Source organism: Oncorhynchus keta, chromosome 22 (genome assembly GCF_023373465.1).
Source record: "Oncorhynchus keta strain PuntledgeMale-10-30-2019 chromosome 22, Oket_V2, whole genome shotgun sequence".
NCBI classification, from domain to species: Eukaryota; Metazoa; Chordata; class Actinopteri; order Salmoniformes; family Salmonidae; genus Oncorhynchus; species Oncorhynchus keta.
In genome coordinates this window covers 8,511,974-8,532,520 of record NC_068442.1, presented here as the reverse complement: position 1 = coordinate 8,532,520, position 20,547 = coordinate 8,511,974, and the positions used below count along the sequence as shown (strand labels likewise).

General features: G+C 45.2%; 1 protein-coding gene across 4 annotated transcripts; it reads right to left on the bottom strand.

Moving 5' to 3' along the window:
* Positions 1–10: 10 nt before the first annotated feature.
* Positions 11–20,294, bottom strand: LOC118401000 (AMP deaminase 3-like). Of its 4 annotated transcripts, none has more exons than XM_035798090.2 (15): positions 20,094–20,294; positions 13,434–13,659; positions 13,016–13,208; positions 12,653–12,818; positions 12,208–12,427; positions 11,989–12,118; positions 11,644–11,838; positions 11,195–11,326; positions 10,941–11,104; positions 8,704–8,830; positions 6,514–6,677; positions 4,662–4,782; positions 1,862–2,035; positions 1,486–1,596; positions 11–1,206 (listed from the first exon to the last, which is right to left on the bottom strand). In XM_035798090.2, exons 2-15 carry the CDS (start codon positions 13,652–13,654, stop codon positions 1,030–1,032), a joined length of 2,295 nt encoding a protein of 764 aa, XP_035653983.1. In that variant the 5' UTR covers positions 13,655–13,659; positions 20,094–20,294; the 3' UTR covers positions 11–1,029. The 4 variants fall into 4 exon arrangements, with proteins under 4 accessions (XP_035653983.1, XP_035653982.1, XP_035653979.2 ...); XM_035798089.2 differs by having other exon boundaries at positions 13,434–13,656; XM_035798086.2 differs by lacking the exon at positions 20,094–20,294 and adding an exon at positions 17,830–18,442.
* Positions 20,295–20,547: the final 253 nt, after the last annotated feature.

The window sequence follows — 20,547 nt, the reverse complement described above, 5'->3', positions numbered from 1 at the left end:
TTGTGTGAAATATTGTAAGTAACTCTTTATTGTCATATAAAAACACATTCCCTCTATCGCATCATGTACAATACAGTTGAGTGACATTTTATGCTGCATTGAGACAAGGGTGAAAGTCTCCCAAATTTGTAATATTCGGCACATGATACGAGTTAACCTTTTTGAAGTGATTTTTGTGGACCATCTCTACAGCAGTGATATAATGAGCACCTCGGAGGAGCATTCAAAATGGTGGAAGGGGCTCCGTAGAAAAGCTCTCTTCCCAAACTTGTATAATAATAAAAAACACCACCACCCTCAGACACCACAGTTACAACAGGGACACAGACCTCGAAAACAATGCATCAAAATGTATGGCTATCCTTTACATGCGAGTCCTTTTTACCTGACATAGTAATATCCCTCCTATCACTATGTACTGTATTTCAAATAGAAAGGCCACAATTACACAACGACCGGTGTGCTCTCGGATTTGGCTTTTAATCTGGCGGCGAGAGCTCCTGTGTTGGCACAGTTGGTAGTATTTCTTGAACAGGACACGAGAACTATGGTCGTGCATAAGCAGTGTCCCTCTGGATCCTATGTTCAACTACAAACAGGTTTTTCGTGGTAGGGATGAAGTTCTACTTTATCAAACACCATATCGGGGAAAAGGCATGCAGACCAATGAAAACAAGAATCAATAGGGTAATGTTGATTTGCCTAGTGCGGTGCTGTTGGCTTGGCTTGATTTGGTGCGGCTTACACGGTACAAGCTCGGTGTCTTATTCTCTCAGTATTACCGTAGCGCAGTAGCAGTACAGGATTTGGCTGTGGTCTAGAGCTGAAGTGAAGAGAGACCAGAGGTCACTCTAACCCTTTTCAACACTACTGTCACGACCCAAACCATACTGTGCTGCCACAGATACTTTTAACATTGACCTTTCCAACACTGTCCCAGCAGCTACTGTGTGGTAAATTTGTAACCAGGCAAGCGCAGTACAGCTCCGCCCGGCTCGGTAGTGTGAAAAGGGTCTCTCTGTGCTGTGGTCACTCGACCTGTGTGCCGCCGGCCTCGGTCTTCACAGCCTCCACCAGGAAGCTGAGCTCATTGCACAGGGTCTCGTGGCGGTAGGCCATGCGGATCTGAGCCACATTGGTCCGTCTAATGTCATTCCCATCAGGCCCGTCCTGCAGGTAGTTGGCCCCCAGGAAGTGCTTCTTTTCCTGGCAGGAGAAAAGGGGGATACAGGATACGTGTCACTAAATGCGTGTCACTTCGGTGACACAACACTGGGACACACTCAGGAGTTCCATGAGGAGGTGATCGGGGATGGCTACTGAAATCACTTGTGAGTGTGACGCCCCGGTGAGTTCTCCGAAGCTGTCGGCATGAGCTTATAGAGGGTGAAAGCATCTGTCACTGTCAGCAGGCACTACTCATTTTTGCCGCAACGCTACAAATTTACCCAGCAGTTCTATTTACCAGGTATTGATTTACTGTACCTGATGAGACAGACCACTCTGCAGCACACTGTTCCTGGCGATTTCACATGTGTCACAGGTGCTTAGCTTCCACAGCTGGGCCGCGATGGCATATTCCTCCATCAAGGCCTCCTGCAGCATGGACAAACAGACGGGGGAGTTTCCCCAAAAGCTTCTTTGCTAACGCGCTACTTTATTTCACGCACAGAAGACTAACCGTCAAACATTGATTTTACCATTGTTACTCTCTGGTAGGTGTGCAGCTGGGTTGTGTAGATATAATTATTACGACGATGAGGTTCGTCTTGCCTTCTGGTAGGCTAGTAGCACATTTCTGCCACATTGCTTACACCAATCCAATCATTTCATATCAACAGAAGTGCCCAGTGGCTCTGACCTTGGTGTAGTGGAACTGCAAGGGGTCGTCGGTGGACAGGGACACACACAGGCCCTTCTGGAGGAACTCCTTGAGAGGGTTCTTGGAGTACTCCAGGAACAGGCTGTTGTTGCTTAGAGGAGACATGGCGATGGGGACCTGGGCCAGGTAGTACAGGTACTGCAGCACAGGACTCTGAGAAGGGAGAGATGGAAAGATGTCAACACTCTCTTTGTCTTGACTTTGAGCCATGGGTAGGGGGAAGGGTGGGGTTGTTTGGGTGGGTGTGACAGCTAGGAGGGGACTCAGGTGGGATCTGGGGAAAGGATGGTTGGGATGGGAGGGCCAGCTGTATGGGGACCTGGGATCATGGGAGGAGGGAGACAAAGAGGTTCTTATGGTCTTCTACAACTTTCTACATTTTTCACAGATTGCCATGTTTAAATTGTACCATTTGCAACCTTAGAAAATGTACCAAACTGTGCCATTGTATATTCTACTGCTGTTTCTCATGATTGGTATACACAAAAAATGTAACACCAAGTTCCAGGGAAGCTTTCCCAATCTTCATTCTTTGATTGTGCAATTCTAGGTCTTTATTTGCCTGATCCACCCTTAACATAACAGTGTGATAAAGACCTCAATAGATGTAACATGTCCAAGTTCAATCCGATTATTTCACGAGTTAGATAATCAATTGTGTCAAATACTCAATGTAGTCTATTCAAAGTTAACAAAAACACTAAGATCTGTTTACAAAGGTAGACAGGTGGTTTTTACTGTATTCGTTTCCACTTAGCTAAAATAAGCTGCTGATTGGTCATGTATGTCATCCCAGTGCTTGTGAAGTGAACATGGTGGAGCTGTGCTGTGCAAATGAAAAGTGTCCTTTTGACACAAAGAAGCTGATGAAATGTGGAGTGATTCAGTTCTCAGTAAGTGGGCACTCTTGACTTTTTTGGTAAAAAAGAAAAGAAAAAAGGTTTCTGTGGAAAGCAACCAAGGAGAGGAAATGTAGCAGTTTTGGAGATTTCAAATACACTATATATACACAAAAGTATGTGGACACCCCTTCAAATGTGTGGATTCGGCTATTTCAGCCACACCCGTTGCTGACAGGTGCATAAAGTCGAGCACACAGCCATGCAATCTCCATAGACAAACAATGCCAGTAGAAAGGCCTTACTGAAGAGCTCCGTGACATTCAACTTGGCACCGTCATAGGATGCCACCTTTCCAACAAGTCATTTTGTCAAATTTCTGCCCTGCTAGAGCTGCCCCGGTCAACTATAAGTGCTGTTATTTTCAAGTGGAAACGTCTAGGAGCAACAACGGCTCAGACACAAAGTGGTATGCCACACAAGCTCTCAGAATCAGACAGCTGAAGTGTGTACTCGTAAAATCATCTGTCTTCAGTTGCAACACTTACTACCGAGTTCCAAACTGCCTCTGGAAGCAACGTCAGCACAATAACTGTATGCCGGGCGGCCTCCCGGGTGGCGCAGTGGTTAAGGGCGTTGTACTGCAGCGCCAGCTGTGCCATCAGAGACTCTGGGTTCGCGCCCAGGCTCTGTCTCATCGCGCACCAGCGACTCCAGTGGCGGTCCGGGTGCAGTGCGCGCTAGCCAAGGTTGCCAGGTGCATGGTGTTTCCTCCGACACATTGGTGCGGCCGACTTCCGGGTTGGATGCGCGCTGTGTTAAGAAGCAGTGCGGCTTGGTTGGGTTGTGTATCGGAGGACGCATGACTTTCAACCTTCGTCTCTCCCGAGCCCGTACGGGAGTTGTAGCGATGAGACAAGATAGTAGCTCCTAAAAACAATTGGATACCACAAAATTGGGGAGAAAAAAGGGAGAAAATTTAAAATATATATATATTTTTAAACTGTATGCCGGGAGCTTCATGAAATGGGTTTCCATGCCCGAGCAGCCGAACACAAGCCCAAGATTACCATGCACAATGCCAAGCGTCGGCTGGAGTAGTGTAAAGCTCGCCGCCATTGGATTCCGGAGCAGTGGAAAGTAGTTCTCTGGAGTGTTGAATCACGCTTTACCATCTGACAGTCCCACAGACGAATCTGGGTTTGGCGGATGCCAGGAGAATGCTACCTACCCCAATGCATAGTGCCAACTGTAAAGTTTGGTGGAGGAGGAATAATGGTCTGGGGCTGTTTTTCATTGTTCAGGCTAGGCCCCTTAGTTCCAGTGAAAGGAAATCTTAACGATACAGCATAGTGACATTTAGACGATTCTTTGCTTCCAACTTTGTGGCAACAGTTTGAGGAAGGCTCTTTCCTGTTTCAGCATGACAATGACCCCGTGCACAAAGCGAAGTCCATACAGAAATGGTTTGTCAAGATCGGCGTGGAAGAATTTGACTGGCCTGCACAGAGCCTTGACCTCAACCCCATCGGACACCTTTGGGGTGAATTGGAACGCCGACTGCGAGCCAGGCCTAATCACCCAAAATCAGTGCTCGACCTCACTAACGCTCTTGTGGATGAATGGAAGCAAGTTCCTGCAGCAAAGTTCCAACATCTAGTGGAAAGCCTCCCCAGAACAGTGGAGGGTGTTATCACAGCGAAAGGGGTCCAACTCCATATTAATGCCCATGATTTTGGAATGAGATATTCGATGAGCAGACTTTTGGTTGTGTAGATTAGACAGAAGGGAAAAGCTTCCATTCCCACGGAAAGGTGATTTATGAGCTGTGTGGCTCAGCACAGCTTTAAAATATTATAATTCCTGTTACATGTAATCCTTTACTACCCAACATTGGGCATGTCATAGGTAATGATTAGGGGTCAGTTGAGGTTTCGGACCTTCTTCAGGTTGAGACCGTGGGAGATGTTGTCGGCCGTGAGGAAGGCAGAGACCAGGTGGGTGATAGAGCCGGCCTCGCCACAGTGGGGCCTGAACTGGAAGGTGTTGAGGCCTCGTTCCCTGAGGGAAAACAAAGAATGACGTATTACATAAAGAAGGAGACAAATTTCTGTAACGGTTGGACAAATAAAGTACAGTGGCAAGAAAAAGTATGTGAACCCTTTGGAATTACCTGGATTTCTGCACAAATTGGTCAAAACATTTAATTTGATCTTCGTCTAAGTCACAACAATAACACAGTCTGCTTAAACGAATAACACAAACAATTATACATTTTCATGTCTTTATTGGACACACTGTGTAAACAGTCAAAATGGAGGGTGGAAAAAGTATGATCCCTTGCGGATCAGACCTGCACATTCCTCTTTCCAAAACTGTTTCAGTGCAGCAATATTCTTGGGATGTCTGGTGTGAACCGCTCTCTTGAGGTCATACCACAGCATCTCAATCGGGTTGAGGTCAGGACTCTGACTGGGCCACTCCAGAAGGCGTATTTTCTTCTGTTGAAGCCATTCTGTTGTTGATTTACCACGGTGTTTTGGGTCGCTGTCCTGTTGCATCTCCCAACTTCTGTTGAGCTTCAATTGGCGGACAGATAGCCTTACCTTCTCCTGCAAAATGTCTTGATTGACTTGGGGATTAATATTTCCATCAATGATTGCAAGCAGTCTAGGCCCTGAGGCAGAAAAGCAGACCCGAACCATGATGCTCCCTTCACCATACTTTATAGTTGGGATGAGGTTTTGATGTTGATGTACTGTGCCTTTTTTCCTCCACTCATAGTGTTGTGTGTTCCTTCCAAACAACTCAACTTTGGTTTCATTTGTCTACAGAATATTTTGCCAGTAGCGCTATGGAACATCCAGTTGCAACTTCAGACGTGCAGCAATGTTGTTTTTTTTGGACAGAAGTGTCCTTTTGTGGTGTCCTCCCATGACCACAATTCTTGTTTAGTGTTTTACGTATCATAGACTTGTCAACAGAGATGTTAGCATGTTCCTGAGATTTCTGCAAGTCCTTAGCTGACACTAGGATTCTTCTTAACTGTCACGCCCTGATTTGTTTCACCTGTCCTTGTGCTTGTCTCCACCCCCCTTCAGATGTCACCGTTCTTCCCAATTATCCCCTGTGTATTTATATCTGTGTTCTCTGACTGTTTGTTGCCAGTTCATCTTGTTATTTCAAGCTATCCAGCGTTTTTCCTGTCAGCGCCTATGTTTCCCAGCCTCTCTTTCCTCGTCCTCCTGGTTTTTTGACCTTTGCATGTCCTGACCCTGTACCCACCCACCTGACCTCTCTGCCTGACCCTGAGCCGGGCTGCCATCCTGTACCGTTGCTCCACCTCTGGATTACTGAACTCTGCCTGTCCCTGACCCTGAGTCCACCTGCCATCCTGTGCATTTGCCTTACCGTGGATCTTCGACCCCTACCTGCCTTGACCTGCCTTTGCTACAATAGACATTGTTTCTTCGACAGTCTGCATCTGGGTCTTACCTTGATTCCTGATATTAATCTCATTAAGCATTCTGCGCTGTGTTCTTTGCAGGACGGACACTCCTAGGGAGAGTAGCAACAGTGCTGAACCTTGTCCATTTATTGACAATTTGTCTTACCGTTGACTGATGAACATCAAGGCTTTTAGAGATTCCAAAAGGTTAACATACTTTTTCTTGCCACTGTATGTATTGTACATTGTGAGTCTACCTTTAATCATAGCAGTAGGCTACACATAGGAATAACATTAGTACAGTACATGTTTTCATGACACCCTGGTCATGAGCACTGACTTACTTCCTCAGGTTGTTGAGGACCATGATGTTGGCGTACATGTGGAAGAGGTAATAACTGTAGGGGGGGTTTTCGCCTGAGGTCCACTCCTCAGGTTTGGGGCTCTTGTAGGAGAACATGTGGTCACTGTGCTTGGACTCATCATCCACGCTGTCGAACCCGGTCACCTACAGGACAAGGGGTGACCTGAGCAGGTGCCATAGCTGATGCATTGTAACCATTTTGGCACTAAATTGCTGCTACACATGATGCTTGACACAGGAGTGTGCTACATGTTGGTGCAGGTAGAAGTCGTGAATTACTCTAATACAATGTAAAATGCTTTGAGACCCAGGGGGAAGTACTACTGTATGAATGCAATCCAATACCAACATTTTACTATTAGGTGTGTGTGTGTGTGTGTGTGTGTGTGTGTGTGTGTGTGTGTGTGTGTGTGCGTGTGTGTGTGTGTGTGTGTGTGTGTGTGTGTGTGTGTGTGTGTGTGTGTGTGTGTGTGTGTGTGTGTGTGTGTGTGTGTGTGTAAATATGTAAATATATGTATATACAGTTGAAGTCAGAAGTTTACATACACTTAGGTTGGAGTGCCTTTAAACAGCTTGGAAAATTCCAGAAAAGGATGTCATGGCTTGAGAAGCTTCTGACATCATTTGAGTCAATTGGAGGTGTACCTGTGGATGTATATCAAGGCCTACCTTACAACTCAGTGCCTCTTTGCTTGACATCATGGGAAAATCAAAAGAAATCAGCCAAGACCTCAGAAAAAAAATTGTAGGCCTCCACAAGTCTGGTTCATCCTTGGGAGCAATTTCTAAATGCCTGAAGGTACCACGTTCGTCTGTACATACAATAATACGCAAGTATAAACACCATGGGACCACTCAGCCGTCATACCGCTCAGGAAGGAGATGTGTTCTGTCTCTGAGAGATGAACGTACTTTGGTGTGAAAAGTACAAATCAATCCCAGAACAACAGCAAATGACCTTGTGAAGATGCTGGAGGAAACAGGCACAAAATTATATTTTGCCACAGTAAAGTGAGTCCTATATCGACATAACCTGAAATGCCACTCTGCAAGGAAGAAGCCACTGCTCCAAAACTACCATATAAAAGCCAGACTATGGTTTGCAACTGCACATGGGGACAAAGATCGCACGTTTTGAGAGAAATGTCCTTTTTATCTGATGAAACAAAAATAGAACTGTTTGGCCATAATGACCATCGTTATGTTTGGAGGAAGAAGCGGGAGGCTTGCAAGCCGAAGAACACCATCAGCCGAAGAACACCATCCAAACCGTGAAGCACGGGGGTGGCAGCATTATGTTGTGGGGGTGCTTTGCTGCAGGAGGGACTGGTGCACTTCACAAAATAGATGGCATCATGAGGAGGAAAATTATGTGGATATATTGAAGCAACATCTCCAGACATCAGTCATGAAGTTAAAGCTTGGTCGCAAATGGGTCTTTCAAATGGCCAATGACCCCAAGAATACTTCCAAAGTTGTGGCAATGGCTTAAGGACAGCAAAGTCAAGGTATTGGAGTGGCCATAACAAAGCCCTGACCTCAAGCCTATAGAAAATGTGTGGACAGAACTGAAAAAGCGTTTGTGAGCAAGGAGGCCTACAAACCTGACTAAGTTACACCAGTTCTGTCAGGAGGAATGGGCCAAAATTCACCCAACTTATTGTGGGAAGCTTGTGGAAGGCTACCCAAAATGTTTGACCCAAGTTAAACAATTTAAAGGCAATGCTACCAAATACTAATTAAGTGTATGTACACTTCTGACCCACTGGGAATGTGATGAAAGAAATAAATCATTCTCTACTATTATTCTGACATTTCACATTCTTAAAATAAAGTGATGATCCTAACTGACCAAAGACAGGACATTTTTACTAGGATTAAATGTCAGGAATTGTGAAAACCTGAGTTTAAATGTATTTGGCTAAGGTGTATGTGAACTTCCGACTTCAACTGTGTGTGTGTGTGTGTGTGTGTGTGTGTGTGTGTGTGTGTGTGTGTGTGTGTGTGTGTGTGTGTGTGTGTGTGTGTGTGTGTGTGTGTGTGTGTGTGTGTGTGTGTGTGTGTGTGTGTGTGTGTGTGTGTGTGTGTGTGTGTGTAGTTATTTCACCATTTCTGACTTAGAAAATCAGTCTAAAGTTGAGCTACTCCATGGTGTTTTGTAAATACTCACGTATTTTAAGAAAACGTGTATCTCCTTGTTCTTTTGTGGATTGACTGTAGCCTCGAACAGTGGGAGGAAAATATTCTCCAGCAGCTTGGCGAAGTTCGGTATTATCTTCTTCGACCTGAAAATGTCACTTCAAGACAAAATGTTACATTTGTGAAACATATCTTTAGATAGACCGATGTAATTTGCTTGATCACTGTAAGACTGATTGATGGTGGATTCAGTTCAATTATTTGTTGATAAATAATAATGCTGACAACAGCCTTTCTTTGTTAAAGTAGCAGCACCATTCCTACTATCCTTTGTGTGACTTATACACTCATAGAAAAAAATGGTTCCAAAATGGTTTTTCGGCTGTCCCCATAAGAACACCCTTTTTGGTTCCAGGTAGAACCCTTTTGGGTTCGATGTAGAACCCTCTGTGGAAAGGGTTTTACAAGGAACCCAAAAAGGTTCTACCTGGAACCAAATGGGTTCTACCTGTAACCGAAAATGGTTATTCAAAGGGTTCTCCTATGGGGACAGCCAAAGAACCCTTTTAGGCTCTGGGAATCAATTGCTTCTAAGTTAAATAACAACCAGTAAAAGGGACCATAACCTTGGTTGACAATGTAACGTCCTAAACTCAGCGAAAAAAGAAACAATCCTTTTTCAGGACCTAGTCTTTCAAAGATAATTAGTTAAAACCCAAATAACTTCACAGATCTTCATTGTAAAGGGTTTAAACACGGTTTCCCATGTGTGTTCAATGAACCATTGACAATTAATGAACATGCATCTGTGGAACGGTCGTTAAGACACTAACAGCTTACAGACGGTAGGCAATTCAGGTCACAGTTATGAAAACTTAGGACACTAAAGAGACCTTTCTACCGACTCTGAAAGATGCCAAGGGTCCCTGTTCATTTGTGTGAACGTGCCTTAGGCATGCTGCAAGGAGGCATGAGGACTGCAGATGTGGCCAGGGCAATAAATTGCAATGTCCGTACTGTGAGACGCCTAAGACGCTACAGGGAGACAGGAAGGACAGCTGATCATCCTCGCAGTGGCAGACCATGTGTAACAACACCTGCACAGGATCGGTACATCCGAACATCACACCTGCGGGACAGGTACAGGACGGCAACAACAACTGCCCGAGTTACACCAGGAAAGCACAATCCCTCCATCAGTGCTCAGACTGTCCGCAATCTGCTGAGAGAGGCTGGACTGAGGGCTTATAGGCCTGTTGTAAGGCAGGTCCTCACCAGACATCACCGGCAACGACGTCGCCTATGGGCACAAACCCACTGTCGCTGGACCAGACAGGACTGGTAAAAAGTGCTCTTCACTGACAAGTCACAGTTTTGTTTCATCAGGGGTGATGGTCAGATACGTGTTTATCGTAGAAGGAATGAGCGTTACACCGAGGCCTGTACTCTAGAGCAGGATCGGTTTGGAGGTGGAGGGTTCGTCATGGTCTGGGGCGGTGTGTCACAGCATCATCGGACTGAGTTTGTTGTCATTGCAGGCAATGATGTGGTTCTCTTCCTGCAGGCTCATCCTGACATGACTCTCCAGCATGAACACTGACATTCCTGTCTTGCAGGAAGTAACGCACAGCCATACTACTCGTTCTGTGCATGATCTGCTGCAAGACAGGAATGTCAGTGTTCTGCCAAGGCCAGCGAAGAGCCCGGATCTCAATCCCATCGAGCACATCTGGGACCTGTTGGATCAGAGGGTGAGGGCTAGGGCCATTCCCCCCAGAAATGTCTGGGAACTTGCAGGTGCCTTGGTGTGGAAGAGTGGGGTAACATTTCACAGCAAGAACTGGCAAATCTGGTGCAGTCCGTGAGGAGGAGATGCACTGCAGTACTTAATGCAGCTGGTGGCCACACCAGATACTGACTGTTAATTTTGATTTTGACCCCCCCTTTGTTCAGGGACACATTATTCAATTTCTGTTAGTCTGTGACTTTTTCAGTTTATGTCTCAGTTGTTGAATCTTATGTTTATACACATATCTACACGTGTTAAGTTTGCTGAAAATTACGCAGTTGACAGTGAGAGGACTTTTCTTTTTTTATTTATTTTTTTATTTTACTTTTTACATTTTTTCATCTTCTTTGCCATGGAACATTTACAACTAGTGCAGTTTTATAAAGACCGTTGTGGTTGAAGCATTGTAGTATCACTAACCTGGAGATCAGCATTGAGAGCAATATTCCCTGATCTTCCCTTCTCCCTGTGGCACTTACTATATCCTGGGCACTTGGATGATCCAGCGCATGTTGGGGGAGTGAACCTTGTGCTGAATGAACCATGAGGCCAGGCTCTCCCACTCATCAGGGGAGCGGCCGTAGATGGACATACGGGGCTCTGCGTGCTGGTACTTACTCTCCTCCAGCTCATGAGCCACTTCCTGTTATAGAGGAAGAGGAAAGCAATTGCAGTATGTTAGAGACTCCCATGATAGTGGAATCGTGATCTTGATCTTAAGTTGACGCTATACCTTGATGATGCGTGCAAAGTATTCCCCTTTGATGTAGTTGTCTGTTTTCAGGTAAATCTCTCGGAGTTCGCTGGCTCCTACAGGGTTGTACTTGGAGTTGAACTTGTCAAAGCGGTGGAATGTTTGCCTTCCCTAAGAGAGTACACGTTTATCATGCATGCATTTTTCATGCATTTTTTTTGTCAACAACAGCAGTTTAGCACCACTGTGATCCACAAACACACTATTGGCAAGTTGCATGGAACCTACAGCAGAACTGCAATTGTTTAAAGACATACTTCTGAGTATTCATATATGCATTTTAATGGTGTTATGAACTGCTTATGAGCAGTTTAATCGTCATGCAGAAATGTGTTAAAAATCTTGATGTAAACTGTAATAACCTAAATACTATCCAACAATATTATTTCAAGCATTGGAGTGTCTAAGAGTTTCTGGAACATTCTTACAGCGTGTACGTCCAGGGAGTCCACAGTTAGGTCATAGGGGTCCATGGCCAGGGTGTCAAACACCTGTTTCAAGGTGATCATCTGCCCCCCCTTCTCCAGCACCACGCGGTCTGCCTCGGTCTTGTAGGTGGTCTGGATGAACTTCAGCAGGTGCTTCTGGTTCATGCAAGCGGCTGCGTGGATGTGAGTGTCTACCTGTATTCGCGAGGAGGCATAAGCCAAAATATTTTGTCAGCTTGTTCTAAAGCTCAGCTTGAGTCAGTGAGATGTCATTTATGACCATGTAATCATGGGAGTTTCAACCCTTGTATTTGCATTCCATCTTAAACTATATGCGTCACCAACCTTCCTGACGTTATAGAAGTCTCTGTGAGGCACACCTTTCAGCTCCTTCAGCTCAGCCATCTCATTCAGCATCTCGTGCAGATAGAACTTGGAGGCCACGAAGTTCAGTCGTCTGTAGCAGTAGGTTTTCCTGGAATGACAATGAGATGATATGAGAAACACCGTAATAGAGGGGGTCATTGGGAATTGGGAAACAGTGTGAGGTGGTGGGGTGCTCACGTGGGCCCGTCTACGATCATGGCGAGGACATGACTCAGGTCAATGGCGAAGGTCTCCAAGTCGGGGTAGGGCAGACTGTGGGGCTGCTGCTGCTTCAGGGCCTCTGCATCGTCGTACACGTACACTATGCCGTCCTTCATCTGTAGAGAGTAGTTCAGGTCGTCAGGGATGCCCTCCGTAGTGTACGGGTCCTCCCCCTCACGAGGGCAGGGGCACATATCTGCAGACGACAGGATCAAATAAGTGACCAGAGGGAAGAGAGGAGAGAGATGATAGGTGAAAGGAAATGACAGAAGAAGAGGCTGAGAACGAGTGTCTCGAAGTGGAGTTACATTTCTAAAGCTTGAGCTCAGAAATGATCAAGGAAAAGCTGTTTCTAAGACTCTTAGCCCCAAAGCTGGTACTGTATGTGGTTGATGCTGGATGTGTACATGTGATTCTCTACCTGGCAAGATCTCATCCTCCACGTTCCACTTCTGGTTCTCAGCACTGCGAAGGAACTGGGCGGTGGTCCTGGGGAAGCGGTGGTAGGCCAGCCTGGAGTACTTCTCCCTGATGAACAGGGCCTTCATCAGTGTCTTGGCTGCCTGCTCATAGTCCTCCACTGTTATCTGGGAAGAATGCGTGTTGACAGGCCATTATAGGCAATACACTGTCATTAGAAATGGCAACACCTAGAAGGATTGTTTCCAAGCTAGCTCTTGCCTTGGTATCATTTTTTGGGGGGTCATTGCATGAAGGATATGACATGATTTGTGATGTGATTCAATGAGATTATATAAATATATTATGTTATGATGACGCTTACCCCTGCACAATAATCTCCGCTGATGGTGACCCTCTGGAACTCTGGGGAGTTCTCTGGGATACTGGGGCAGACAGGTGCGCCAGGGAAGAGCAGAGGAGTGACTACAGACATAGCCCACTCTGGATTGATGTTGAGGGAACTGGGGAACTGCTGAGATACCAACTGGGAACGCTTCATCTTAAAACTCTTCTTCCTGGAGAGATCAACATCATACAAGGTGATAAGTGGACATTCCGGACCCTAGTCTCCATTTTAAATCAATGTCATTCAAGTCACTTTGGGAAAATAATCCTCACTGAAAGTGTCTACATTTGAAGTTCAGTTCATTTCAGTGACTTGACATGAACCGAAATACTTTGACATTGACTCCCAAAGTCCCTGACCTATTAGACCCATTAGGTTATATGTGCCCTCTGACCTCTTGGTGCTTTCCTCAGAGTTCTGCTCGGCGATCTCCTTGAGCATCTCCATCTCCCGGTCCTGGTGCAGGCCGATGGGGCAGTCCTCAGGCACGGTGTACATGGACAGGGCATCCTTGGTGTCCTCCTCCTTCAGCACCGAGGCGTACACCTTCTCTGCCAGCAGACGCACCGACTCATCCACCTCGCTCAGCGAGATCTTGGTGAACTGACGCGGCATCTCTACTGAAACAGAGGAACACGGGTTTAAAACACATGGTGTAATTGTCCTTAGATCTGAGTTATAAAATGATTTATACAGTACCAGTCAAAAGTTTGGACACACCTACTCATTCCAGATTTGTTTCTTTATTTAAAAAAAAAACTATTTTCTACATTGTAGAATAATAGTGAAGACATCAAAACTATGAAATAACACTTATGGAATCATGTAGTATCCAAAAAAGTGTTAAACAGATTCTTCAAAGTAGCCACCCTTTGCCTTGATGACAGCTTTGCACACTCTTTGGTATTATCTCAACCAGATTCATGAGGTAGTCACCTGGAATGCATTTCAATGAACAGGTGTGCCTTGTTAATTGGTGGAATTGATTTCCTTCTTAATGCATTTGAGTCAATCAGTTGTATTGTGACAAGGTAAGGGTGGTATACAAAAGATAAGCTTATTTGGTAAAAGACCAAGTCCATATTATGGGAAGAACAGCTCAAATATGCAAAGAGAAACGACAGTCCATCACTAGGGAAAATAAAACCTCTTGGCAGAGGCAGTAAATACAAGCACGACATGCTGAATCTGAGAGCTCGGTGTAATGGGAACACGTGTTTGCAACACCTCGGCTTAAATCACTGCAGTACACATGTCCTTGAGTGTCCTTATCCTCCATGTGCCTTCATTTGCTGTCGAAGTCGTAATCATGTTACAGTAAACAAAACTGTTCACCAAAAAGGGCACGTTGCAGAGACGGCATCACTGTTGACCTCCTGGATCAGAGTCTCTGAGCATGAAGAGGAAAACCGTTCACCCACCCAGCCTCTCTGTCTCCAATTGTCGGTCTCAGTGACTCTGTGCATTTTGTTGGTAAAGCATTTTCGACTGTGATGCAGACAAAATGGACTTGATAATGTGTTGAGTATCAGCATATCAATCAAATATCCGTTCACGGGATAGTATGAGCTCCTGGCTGATCATGTCAATATTGTTACTGCACAGGATGCAAAAAAAATAATAATGAGTTTTTAAAATGAGTGACCATATTAGGCGACTGCCTTCCCCTCCTCCCCCAACAAAAAGTTTAAATGATGATAAATTATTCATTTCTTGTCCTACAGAATTGCCCATAGGCTTGGTTCAGGGTAGATCTGGTTACTGTGGTGTTTGTTTCTGCCTGGCAGTTTCACAAAACCACTGTTATGCAACAAACATGGTTTCGTTCACGTCTTTCAGTTCCATTGTCTGTTCCCGCGTTGTAGCACAAAACCAACTCTATTCACATGAAATGAGACAGAATATTCCCAGTCAGACCAAGCGGACAGAGATAAGGAGGGGTTAACAATCTTGAGGTCCATTTCTACTGTAAAAGGCTAAGACAACCCAGAGTGTTTGTTGTTTTAGTATTCAGTTATTTGCAGACTATATTACTCTTGGTTCCCAGGACCTTTCTGCAATGTTTATTTGTGTAGCCCTCAAGCCTTACAATTACCGGGCTTCCATTTGCAACCAACTGATTCTGCTGATTCACGTAGCTCTGCCATTTTGGAGTGACACAGACCTTTGGTTGCGATCCAACTATCCAGTCTATGATGTTTGCTGTGTTCTTATTTTATTGACCATGTCTCCACGTGTGACTATTAATACTAGTGCCACTATTAGGGTAGCATCTGTGACTGAGTGGGTCAGTTGGCCAGTTCACCAGTCAGATGTCACGGATACAGTGTAGAGCAACAAGCCACTCTATCAAATGAGTGCTTCGCTGTTGACTCTCTTTCACCAAATGTTGACATGGAACTCAAGCCATCTAAGATCTTTCAACAACTCCAGTGCCCTAAAAATAGGCCTACAATGCTTTGGAACATTTCCCCACTGGTTGGAACATTTCCCCACTGGTTGGAACATTTCCAGCCTGTTCCTCGTCCAGCGTCTCTAGGAAGGCCGCATTTCCGACGAGTCTTCCCAACACATGCGTACTGTTCCAACAGCTGGGCAGTCTCATCAACAGCTGGGCCGTCTCATCAACAGCTGGGCAGTCTCATCAACAGCTGGGCCGTCTCATCAACAGCTGGGCAGTCTCATCAACAGCTGGGCCGTCTCATCAACAGCTGGGCAGTCTCATCAACAGCTGGGCCGTCTCATCAACAGCTGGGCAGTCTCATCAACAGCTGGGCCGTCTCATCAACAGCTGGGCAGTCTCATCAAGTGAAATGTTATTTACCTCATGCACCGAATACAACGTTTGTAGACTTTACAGTGAAATACTTGTTTACGAACCTTTCCCAACGATGCTGAGTAACAAGTACCAGATCAATGTGCAGAGATACTTGAGGTAGATACGGTGCATTTGGAAAGTATTCAGACCCCTTGACTTATTCCACATTTTGTTACATTACAGCCTTATTATACAATGTATTCAATTGCTTTTCCCCTCATCAATCTACACACAATACACCATAATGACAAAGCAAAAACAGGTTTCTAGAAATGTTTGCACATTTATTACAAATAAAAAAACTGAAATCTCACATTTACACAAGTATTCAGACCCTTTACTCAGTACTTTGTTGAAGCACCTTTGGCAGTGATTACAGTCTCGAGTCTTCTTGGGTATGACTCTACAAGTTTGGCACACCTGTACTTGGGGAGTTTATTACATTTTTCTCTGCAGATCCTCTCAAGCTCTTTCAGGTAGGATGGGGAGCATCGCTGCATAGCTATTTTCAGGTCTCTCCGGAGATGTTTGATCGGGATCAAGTCCGGGCTCTGGCTGGGCCACTCATGGACATTCAGAGACTTGTCCCGAAGCCACTCCTGCGTTATCTACGCTGTGTGCTTAGGGTCATTGTCCGGTTGGAAGGTGAACCTTCGCCCTATTCTGAGGTCTTGAGCACTCTGGAGCAGGTTTTCGTAAAGGATCTCTCTGTACTTTGCTCCGTTCATCTTTCCCTCATTCCTGACTAGTCTCCCAGTCCCTGCAGCTGAAACAAATCCCCACAGCTTGATGCTGCCACCACCGTGCTTCACAGTAGGGATGGTGCTAGGTTTCCTCCAGACGTGACTTTTGGCATTCAGGCCAAAGAGTTCAAACTTGGTTTCATCAGATCAGAGATTCTTGTTTTCTTTAGGTGCCTTTTGGCAAACTCCAAGCTGTCTGTCTTGTGTCTTTTATTAAGTAGTAGCTTCCGTCTGGCCACTCTACCATAAAGGCCTGATTGGTGGGGTGCTACAGAGATGTGTTCTCCCATCTCCACAGAGGAACCCTGGAGCTCTGTCAGAGTGATCATCTGGTTCTTGGTCACCTCCCTGACCAAGGCCCTTCTTCCCTGATTGCTCAGCTTGGCTGAGTTTGGCTGGGCGGCCGAGTCTTGGTTGTTCCAAAATTCTTCCATTTAGGAATGATGGAGGCCACTGTGTTCTTGTAGAAACATCTCAAGGATGATCAAGGGAAACAGGATGCACCTGAGCTCAATTTCGAATCTCATAGCAAAGGATCTGAATGCTTGTTTAAATAAGCTATTTCTGTTTTTTGTTTGTTTATACATTTACAAAAAAATTCTATAAACCTGTTTTTGCATTGTCATTATGGGGTATTGTGTGTAGATTGATGAGGGGATTTAGAAAATATATATATCATTTAGAATAAGCTGTAACGTAACAAAATGTGAAAAGAAGTCAATGGGGTCTGAATGACCTGCACCACACTGCTAAGTTTCTGACCTCCTTCGAGTCAAACTCAGCGATCGGTGATCATGGAACCCCACCCGACCCATACGCTGTCTATGGCAGCCTGACACATATACATACAACACAGTCAACAACAGTGTATATGGGGAGTCATTTACTGAGGGATTTAGTTGTTGACTTTGTGTCCGTGTGGAAGGTCAGTGCCTCTATACACCATCACACACAATCCAAACACATGACATCATCAAACTGGCGACTCATCCTAACTTATTGTCATTTCCTCTGAAAATGCCCCTTTTTCAGCATTTGTCTATTGTCAACTTGCTGTGCTTCCTCACAGTATTTTCTTACACACAGGATGTGCGCTATCCAGTAGATCCTGACCCTCAGAGTGCCCCAAGCCATAGAAATTCAATGACCCCTGCCATTCACACCACGCCCATTGTCATCATCACAACACAACGGGATGGTCAGTAGCTAGCTTTTTCTCTCACTCTTACCTTCTGCAGTGATCTGGGCCATGCCTGGCTCTCTGGCTCTGAGTGATGAGTCTGTATTCCCCAGTAGTGACTCTCTCTGTCTCTCTTGTGAATCTCTTTGTATCACTCTGTTGATCACTGCTGTGATGCAGGAGGGACTCCCTGTGGTGACTCTGTCTCTCTTGTGAATCTCTTTGTATCACTCTTTGTATCACTCTGTTGATCACTGCTGTGACACAGGAGGGACTCCCTGTGGTGACTCTGTCTCTCTTGTGAATCTCTTTGTGTCACTCTGTTGATCACTGCTGTGACGCAGGAGGGACTCCCTGTGGCGACTCTCTGTCTCTCTTGTGAATCTCTTTGTATCACTCTGTTGATCACTACTGTGACGCAGGAGGGGCTCCCTGTGGTGACTCTCAGTCTCTCTTGTGAATCTCTTTGTATCACTCTGTTGATCACTAATGTGACACAGGAGGGATTCCCTGTGGTGTCTCTCTCTGTCTCTGTTTTGACAGCCTCTCTGTCTCTTCGGTGTGATACGGTTGCTTTATCTCTTTCTGTGTGTCTTTCTCAGGATTCGCTCAGTTGTTTATCAGCCCTGGTCTCTGTATGAGGCAGCTGCTGGTTGTTTCTGTGTCTTGAGTATCCTTTCCCTCTCTATTTTAGGAGGCTGGGAGCGTCATGGCAACCCGACCTGCTAATCCAAGTCGTGTATTTCACAACGGGCTCTCAGCGAGGCAGTGACTCAGCACTCACTGAGAGATAGGGTGACGGGGGAACCTAATGTCCTCCTGATCCCCCCTCCACCCACCATACACTGTAACAGTTGTAAGGAGAACAGGAGAGCAGAGTACATCATTCTTGATTTTTACATTTTTTTTATTTCACCTTTATTTAACCAGGTAGGCAAGTTGAGAACAAGTTCTCATTTACAATTGCGACCTGGCCAAGATAAAGCAAAGCAGTTCGACAGATACAACGACACAGAGTTACACATGGAGTAAAACAAACATACAGTCAATAATACAGTATAAACAAGTCTATATACAATGTGAGCAAATTAGGTGAGAAGGGAGGTAAAGGCAAAAAAGGCCATGGTGGCAAAGTAAATACAATATAGCAAGTAAAACACTGGAATGGTAGTTTTGCAATGGAAGAATGTGCAAAGTAGAAATAAAAATAATGGGGTGCAAAGGAGCAAAATAAATAAATAAATTAAATACAGTTGGGAAAGAGGTAGTTGTGGGCTAAATTATAGGTGGGCTATGTACAGGTGCAGTAATCTGTAAGATGCTCTGACAGTTGGTGCTTAAAGCTAGTGAGGGAGATAAGTGTTTCCAGTTTCAGAGATTTTTGTAGTTCGTTCCAGTCATTGGCAGCAGAGAACTGGAAGGAAAGGCGGCCAAAGAAATAATTGATTTTGGGTGTGACTAGAGAGCTGCTGGAGCGTGTGCTACAGGTGGGAGAGGCTATGGTGACCAGCGAGCTGAGATAAGGGGGGACTTTACCTAGCAGGGTCTTGTAGATAACATGGAGCCTGTGGGTTTGGCGACGAGTATGAAGCGAATAGATCATTACTGGCATGAGGCAACCCCTTTGCCTTTGATTTTCTAGTCATGTCTTTGAGGGAGGCAAGCAAGACACTCTGCTAAACAGCAAAGGTTAAAATAAAATGTGCTTGTCTGCACCAGCTGGCTCTACTTAAAGCCAGGCCTGGAACTGAGCCATTGCAGCCTGCCAGGAGCATAGAAACCACACCCTGCACTGTGGCAAACAGACAACTGATCTTTACCAGGTTTCCATAATCCATAACAGGACCAAGAATACAAGTACCTGATAGAATAGGACGTGCTGTGCACACTAGAGCTTATGGTAATTTATGGAACACTCTGTCCCTGAATCATTGTGTCACACTGAATGAAACACAGTGAAGGACACAATGTTGTAGTAAAATGCACACATTCCCAATCCCATGCTTTGATTGACCTTGACATAGGATACCAGGCATAGAATACTGAATCCGTTTTGCAGTGAGTGGCCTCCTTTACCCTTACTATACGCTGGGTGTCAACAGTCACATGTGCCTCTAAGCATTTACAGAAACAACAAACATAATGTAATCCAATAGTAGTAGGCTGACACACCAGGGTGAGAAATGCCTGCAGCTACTTGTGCGGTGCAATGATCACAATCACTGGTCCAGTGACAGGGAATGGAAAGTGTCAGGAACAAGTCAGATTATAAACACAAAAAAAAGTACGTAGAGACACAGGCCTGCTACTCACCCCAAAGTGTAACAAAGCTGAGAAGGTGGTAGATATATTGTCTTGGTGCGTTGTTTATTTGTTCGGTGTTGTCTCCTGATGCTAGAGAATCAGACGAGTGGAGTGAGTGTGTGGTGCTCTCAGCAGACTACTTCCATTTATTTATCTACTGAAAGGCTGAGCTGCGTCTCCCCGGCCGATCCTTTATTCGCATTGGAAACAATTGGAGGAAACCTGACTCCGCCTCGGAAAGAAACTTGTGTGTGTGCCAGTCCTATCCTATCCTGTCCCAGTCCCAAAACCACCACTTCCTCATCTCTCACTCCCACTCAGAGCCACACACAACCACAGCCGCTCTCCAGATTATTGCTTGACTAATGATAGCATTGGAATTGTATTATATGAAGGACTGTGACATTTTGCAATATATTCAGTACACTGGTAATACGGCAATCCAGTTCTTTACTCGTACGAG

Excerpts from the sequence above, each read along its gene's own strand:
- LOC118401000 (XM_035798086.2), bottom strand. The coding sequence starts at position 17,851 with ATGGCCCAGATCACTGCAGAAG. Across the intron at positions 12,819-13,015 it reads GCGGAGATTATTGTGCAGGG|ATAACAGTGGAGGACTATGA; the intron begins GTAAGCGTCATC and ends CATTCTTCCCAG. Across the intron at positions 1,207-1,485 it reads AGAGTGGTCTGTCTCATCAG|GAAAAGAAGCACTTCCTGGG; the intron begins GTACAGTAAATC and ends TTCTCCTGCCAG.